Below are 7,586 nucleotides of genomic sequence, written 5' to 3' on the forward strand. Positions count from 1 at the left end.
GCCCCGCTGCCCTGGTGGCCCTGGTGTTGCTGCAGGGCCTGAGTCCTGGGGGTGGCAGTGCCGGGGCTGCAGCAGGGACAGGCCATGGGCACTGCTGGGGCAGCGCTGACGCCTCAGGCCAGGCCCTGGGGGCTGCAGGCTCCTTGCCCAGGCTCTCTCAAGAACACGGCCAGGCCAATGCTCAGCACAGAAAAGCCCCAGGCTGAGCAGACCCAGGCTGGCCGTGGGCAGGCTGGGGGCAAACAGCATGGCTGGGGCTCTGCAAGGGCCCTGGGGGAGATGGGAAGGAGCAGCAGAGCAGGGGCTGATCCATCCCCAGTGCGCTGCACAGCTCAGGGCAGCGTCCCAGAGCATCCTCATGGAGCTGCCAACAACATCCCCCCTCTGCAGCCCTGGCCTCTCCCCCAGCTCACACAGGTGCCGCATCCTTGCAGGCACAGCCACGGCAGCACTGGCTCAGGAGCCCCTGTTTGCATTGCACAGAGCAGGCGGGAGCACCCCCATGCTGCTGCTGTGGGGACATGAACCTGAGGGAGCACAAATGCCATCAGCCCCTGGGGCCAGCAAGGGCTGGGGGACACCAGGGAAACCACTCAGCTTTGTCCTGACCTCTGCAGTCAGCCAGAAAGTTTGTTTCCATCAGCTGGGAGTTTCCTGTGCCACTGCAGACACTGTTGCTCAGAGCCATGGCTGCCTGCAGCCATCCCCAAACTGCCCTGGGCATTTCCTTGGCTTCACCTTTGCTTCCTTTACTTTTCCTTCTACAAATTTCTTCCTGTTGCCCAGCCCTGCTCCCTCCCCTGCAAACAGCCCATCCCTGTTTGCCCTTTCCTCTCTGGCCCCACTCCCCATTGCAGTTCCTGACTTGGCATCATGGGAACGTCCCTTGGGGAGCAGGATCATCCTCCAAGTGCTGCAGGAATTTTCTGCAGGCTCCTGCAGTGCCTCAAGCTGCTCCCTTGCCAGAGGCAGCCCAGGCCAGGGGGGCACATCTGGGCTGCTGTGTCTGCCTGTAGGGCTCCCTGTTCTGGGCAATGAGGAGGAGCTGCAGAGGCTCTGCAGGACTGACAGGATGGGCTTTGGGGCTGGCAGGAGAAGCTGAGGCACCTGGGCTGCTGGAGCTTCTGAAGAGGAGGCCCAGGGCTCATCCTGCAACTGCTCCAAAGGTGGTTTTTGAGAATCCCAGAATCAGCAAGGTTGGAAAAGACCTTGGAGATAATCAAGTCCAAACTGTGTCCTGACAGACTTGACTTCCCTGAGCCTCCTCTTCTCCAGGATAAACAACCCCAGCTCCCTCAGCCGTTCGTAACAGCTCTTGTGCTTCAGACCCCTTACCAGCCTTGTTGCCCTTCTCTGGACATGCTCCAGCCCCTCCATGTCCTTCTAAAATTGGGGGCCCAGAACTAGATATAACCCTGGAGGTGCTGCCCAGCCTGTGCTGAGAACAGGATAATAATCACTGCCCTGCTCCGCTGGCCATACCATTCCTGATCCAGGCCAGGTGCCATTGGCCTTCTTGGCCACCTGGGCACACTGCTGCCTCATGTCCAGCCTGCTGTCCATCATTCCCTGCAGGTCCTTTTCTGCCTGGCTGCTGTCCAGCCACTCTGTCCCCAGCCTGTAGTGCTGCAGGGGTTGTTGTGGCCAAATATCAGGACCCGGCACTTGGTCTTGTTCAACCTCACCTTGTTGGATTTGGGCCCTGGATCCAGCCTGCCCAGGGCCCTGTGCAGAGCCCTCCTCTCCTCCAGCACATCCACACTCACACCCAGCTTGGTGTCATCTGCAAATTTGCTGATGGTGCACTCAATCCTCTCACGCAGATCATCAGTGCAGATATTGAAATCCACGCTGGCTGGCTCTGATCCCTCAGCCATCCTGTGGGTGCCCTGTGATGGCACTCAAGGTGATCTGTTCCATAACCTTGCCAAGCAACCAGGTCAGGCTGACAGGCCTGGAGTTCCCCAGATCCTCCTTCCAGCCCTTCTTGGGGATGGGCTCACATTGGCACCTCCACTCCTCTGGGACCTCCCTGCTGATCCAGGACTGATGGTAAATGATGGAGAGCAACTTGGGGAGATCATCCACCAGCTCCATCATCCCTCTAGGATGGATCCCATCTGCTCCCAGAGACACCTGTGAGCACCTGAGTGGCTCAGCTGGTCTCCAGCTGCTTCCTCCTGGATTCCAGGGGGCTGTTCTGCTCCCTGTGCCCATCTACCAGCTCAGGAGAACACTTGTCCTGAGGATGGCCTGTCTTATTGTTGAAAACTGAGGCAAAGAAGGGGTGAAGTACCTCAGCCCATTCTTCATCTTTGGTAACCATATCTCCCACAATAAGAAATGCAGGTTGTCCTTACCCCTCCTTTTGCCATGAATGTGCTTATAAAAACATAATAATTATCCTTCACAGAAGTATCCATATTAAGTCCTAATTGAGCTTTCATTTCTCTAATTTTCTTTCTGCACAAACTAACAACAACCTTAAATATTTCTTGATTTACCTGCCCCTATGTCCAAAGATGCTGCACCCTCTTTGTAACCCCTAAATTCCTGCAAAAGCTCCATGCCTAGCCATGACAGTCATTTCCCCCTCTGGGTCATCTTTCTGCACAAAGGGACAGCCTACTCTTGCTCCTTCAAGATTTCTTTTTTGAAGCGTTTCCATCCTTCCTGGAACTCGTTGTTTTTATGGGCTGTTTATCTTTAAAAAATCAATACCTGATTTGGTACTCCCCAAATCTGCATCCTCAATAGGCCAAAGTCTGCTCTTATAAGTCCAGGGCAGAAAATTTATTGATGCCCCTCCTTCTTTCACACAATATTGAAACAACTCATAATTTCATGGTGACTGTGCCCCAAACAACCTCTGACCAGCACATCTCCCACCAGCCCTTCTCTGTTTGTGACCAGCAGGAGACACAGCTTTCCTTGGGAGTGGGAATTGCAGGAAACCTCCCCAAAGTGCAGCTTGGAAGGTTCAGGCTGGAGCTGAGGAGAAAGCAAAGTCCCTGCCAGGGTGGAATTGTGGTGCTCGAGGTGTGGCAGCGTGAGGCTGGGCCATGGCCGGCTCTGTGTGCCAGGAGCCGGCAGCGCTGGGTGCCGGGAGCCCAGGGAGGGCACAGAAACGCTGGCTGAGAAATGCTGGGGCACAGCGAGAGGGGCGAGTGCAGCCGGCCAGGGCACAGGAGCAGCACGCACAGGGGGCACAGCCTGCAGGACAGATGGCCGAGGGCTGGGCAGGGCTGGCAGGGCCACAGGCACCCAGGCCTTTGTGCCCTGGGCTCGGGCAGCGCCTCTGAAGGCCCCACAGCAGGAACTTTCCTGGCAGGGGCTGCACTTTGGCTCTCCCTCGGCCTCCCTGGCCAGGCTGGCAGTGGCTGCAGGTTGATGGCATTTGTCCTTGCTGCCCCTGACATCCCCCTGCCCCACAGAGAGCCCCGAGCCACCCGTGAGGGACAGGCCCTGCTGGCCCAGGCTGGGCTCAGGCCTTGGCCTTTCTGCTTCCCCCAGCCAGCCCAGGCCTTGCTCAGCATTGCAGTTCCCTGCCTGAGCCTTGGGCTCCCTGCACTCCTCGCCTCAAGGATCTGCTCTCACCAGTCCCTGGAGAGCCTTTGGCACTCCCTGCCCTCACTGGGGCTCAGCCATGCTCCAAGGCACTTGGAGTTTTGCTGCTGACTCCTTGAGCAGCTTCTTCATCCTTCTCTCAGTGCCTGAGGCTCCTGGACCCAGCCCCAAATCCACCGTAGGGCTGATTAAAATACAGAAAGCCCTGGGGAGCTCTTTCTCTTCCTTCAATTTTCCTCCAAGCCTCCAGGGCTTGTGAAGCAGCTTGGAGTCAGTCTGGAATTCTGTTAAGGAGGGAGATTTCAAAGTGCACCGACAGCATGATGTTTGGTTTTAATCATGTGTGTGGGTTTTTATTTTTCAGTTCAGAAAAGAGGTGAAAGAACGATTCCCCAGGTGATCTTGATGCTGAATGTCTCCCTAGGAGATCTGGGCATGGAGAGGAACAAGCCCCTTGCAGGCTGACCAATTTTGGACAACCTGCTCCTCACCCCAGCCTCACCATGTCTGACATGGCCCACCTGGGACTGACATCCCAGAACATAAAAAAGTATGCATTTTTAAAATAAATAAGATTGATTAATTTATAAAATTATAATTATAGTTTTTAAATTTATATTAGTATTACTGTATATTTCTATTACCTTTGATATTTATGTGAAAAATTGAATACATTTTTAGCAATCAAAAAATTATTTGTCATTGGTTTTAAATAAAACAATTCCTTTCATTAAATCATTGACCACTACTGGCCATTTATTTCTCCTTCTTAATGCTAATTAATGCTATTTTTAGATCTTTTGACATATTTTTTTATTGTTTTCACGGACAGGGTAAAAGGGGCCACTTTGGGGTCCCTGGAGACATTTCTGGGGCACATTTGGGGCAGTGTAGGGTCTGGGCAGTGTGATAAACAAGTCCACTGAATTTAAGGATCAAATAATTATCTTTATTATTTTTGCAAGCAAGAATAAGCAAGGACAGCGCTGGGCGGCCCGGAGTCTCCGCTCCACTTTGGCTCACAAAATTCCTATCCCCTGAGTCCACCTTTTATTGCCTTCTTCTCCGGGTTTAGGGATGACGTGATCTGTCTTCTGCGCTTGCTCATTCAGTTGCTAGGGGATCTTCTTCTGCCTTCTGGTGGTCGTGGGATGAAGGCTTAGTCCCCCTTAGTCTTCCTCTTTGTGAACGCTGAGTGAACTTATGCCTTATAAGGCATATCTATACAGAACACTATACACTTTTCTGCAAGCTAAGCAATTCTTACTAGTACTATACACTTTCTGCAAGCTAAGCAATTCTAGCAAGTTTAAGGATTGTTGTTACAGCTGCTTCTCATTACTTTCCTTTCACAGGGCATAACTTTACAATGGAATTCCCAAAGCACTATAGTAAACCAGCAACCATATGTATCTGCACAAGAAGTTTTTTTGGCTATTTAACTATTGCTTTATATTGTATAGTTATTTAGCTATTGATTTAATTAATGAACAAATGTATTACTACTTATTACAAATCCCCCATTTCTTTTTTTACCAGTTTTGTTCATTAAATCTTTCTAGGTCTTTCCTAGCAAGCATTAAATGAGCTGCCGCATCAGTTAAGCTATGTGCACTAATTATAGGTACTAACTTCCTTAGTATCTTCATCATATTCCAATTCATAATGAATAGAACTGCTGACAAAATAAAACCAAGCAGTCAATATCAACAGAACAAAAATGGGATGGCATACACTGTTTAGGACCCCTGTGGCATTAGGAGACAAACTGAAAATGGTATCCCACTGGATGTCACTCTGGAAATGCCAGTGGCTCAGCTGAGAGTTCTGGGAATGACTGACACTGCACTGAGAGGGGCCACAGTCCTGCAAGGGTCTTTCATCAGGAGCAAAGAGCAGCCTGGAGGGTGGGCAATGCTGGATCTGTACCACTGTGTGCTCATCCTTCACCTGAATGTGGAGCTGCCCCCAAAGTTGCCATGGATCACTTTTTCTTTTTCTCCTCTTGGGTATATTTTGGAGCAGCTGTTCTATGTGGCTTTTGATGGTGATCCTGTGGCAAGCAGCCATTTGCCTGCTGTGCTATCCTCACAACTAATACTAACTCCTCATTTCCCTTGGTTTTATTTGGCGTTTTTTATCTATTTGTTTGATTGGTTTGCTGCATGGGTTTGTTTGTTTGATTGACTGGGTTTTTGTCTGATTTGGTTTGAGTTTTGTTTGCTTTTTCATAAAAGACTGGTGAAGCTGGCAAAGCCAAACTCAAGACAATGTAAACCAGGATCAGCTTTCCAGAAATTGCTTTTGGCTGGGTTTAGCTGCATCCCCCAGGCTCAGGATCACTAGTATATTTTCAGGTTTTACTCTGCATATCAGCCTGCCCAGACTCCGCTTGGTCTTTCACAAATGGAGAAGACAATGGACATTGTGCCAAGCTTCCTTTCAAACTGAAAAACCTGGGTCAGCATGACAGAAAAGAAGAAAAATAAATCACCAGTTAGAACAGAACCAGTGTCCCACCATCTTCCCCTCCACTGTTATTAGTTTTGTACATTTAGAGGCAAATCTGGGTCTAAAGCTTGCATCTCTCAGTTCCTGATGCTATTTGCTACCCTGCAGCCTTGACTGGCCCTGATGTGACTGACTCCTGGGCAAGTGGGGCTGGGGATGCTCAGCCTGGAGAGAGGAGACACTGGGAGGCCTCCCTGTGGCTGTGCAGGACTGGAAGTGTCCCGCAGGAAAGAAGGGGACAGAGTGTTCAGCAGGGCCTGTGCTGACAGGACAAGGGGGGATGGCTTTCAACTGCAGCAGGTTGATTGAAGCTGCATCTAAGGAAGCTGCTCTTTTCCACTGGGGGTGGTGGGGCACTGGCCCAGGCTGTGCACAGAGGCTGTGCATGCCCCATCCTTGGCAACAGGGCTCTGAGCAGCATGCTCTGGGGGAAGATTGCTCAGCTGGGAACAAGATGTTGTTCTTCAGGCTCCCTTGCAAGCCCAACCGTTCAGGGACTCCATCATTCCATGGTCTCCAGTGTCCACTTCAGATGGAGTCTGGGAACTGTGATGTCACAGCCCACGCTCCAGCTGGAACGTCCAGTGCCCAGGAAAGGGCACAACACAACCGTTGTTCGTTGTGTTCGCATGCTCTTCACCCTGCTCCTGCCCACTCTGCTTTTCACCTGCCCCCTGATAACCCATTCAGTCCTGAAAGGTCCTTAATGCCTGGATTTTGTCATCCAGCCCTGCAGGATGCTCCTCTTTGTTCTGAGGAAGGTATGGTGCCATTCCATGGAGGTGGACACCCCCCACCTGCCCGGGTGGGCTGGAGCTCTGTGGGGATGGAGTGGGACAGGGAGCCCACTCTGAGGTTTTGCTACCTCTGCAGGCTGTCCCAGACAGAGAGGAGGAGATGGAGGTAGATACAAAGATTGATACGGAGGAGGAGATGGAAATAGACGGAGAAGACCCTGGAGAGGAAGAGATGGATGTGGATGTGGAGGAGGAAGAAGAGATGGACGTGTATGTGGATGAGGAAGAAGAAATGGATGTGGATATGGAAGAGTCCATTGAGGACATGGATATTGATTAAAAAGGTGAGGAAGAGGCCCTGATCTTGGCATGAAGACGAATGCCAGCAGCAGGACAGGCAGAGTGGGTCTCCGGCTGCCAGGCTGGGGCTGGGCTGGGTGCTCCCTGCTCAGGGACATTGTACCCAGGGCATTGGATTCTGTTGGCCATCCACAGCCTGTCCTGTGCCTGCTTTGCTCCACACAAGCTCCGTCCCAGACCCAGCCAGGCTCAGTTCTGGTAGCAGAGTCCTGCTGCTGGGCCAGCATGTGCCAGCCTGGGGGCACATGCAAGAGCCCTCTGTGCCTGACTGGAGTGACCATGGCATTTGCTTTTCTTCCAGGTGCGATGGACAGCACAGACAGAGACACCAACCTTTGTATATATGTTCTACACTTTGTTGTTGTTCTTTAGAATGTAGATTTTAGGGCTATTTTTGACTTCTGTAAATAC

The 7,586-nt window shown here is 51.6% G+C and overlaps 1 protein-coding gene across 1 annotated transcript; it reads left to right on the forward strand.

Moving 5' to 3' along the window:
• The first annotated feature begins 6,695 nt into the window (after positions 1-6,695).
• On the forward strand, positions 6,696-7,202 carry LOC135305827 (probable inactive protein kinase DDB_G0270444). Its single transcript, XM_064429466.1, has 2 exons — positions 6,696-6,839; positions 6,952-7,202. The coding sequence occupies exons 1-2, from the start codon at positions 6,816-6,818 to the stop codon at positions 7,153-7,155; spliced, it is 228 nt and encodes a 75-aa protein (XP_064285536.1). The 5' UTR covers positions 6,696-6,815; the 3' UTR covers positions 7,156-7,202.
• The last annotated feature ends 384 nt before the right edge of the window (positions 7,203-7,586 follow it).

Source organism: Passer domesticus, chromosome 8 (assembly GCF_036417665.1).
Source record: "Passer domesticus isolate bPasDom1 chromosome 8, bPasDom1.hap1, whole genome shotgun sequence".
Lineage (NCBI taxonomy): Eukaryota > Metazoa > Chordata > Aves > Passeriformes > Passeridae > Passer > Passer domesticus.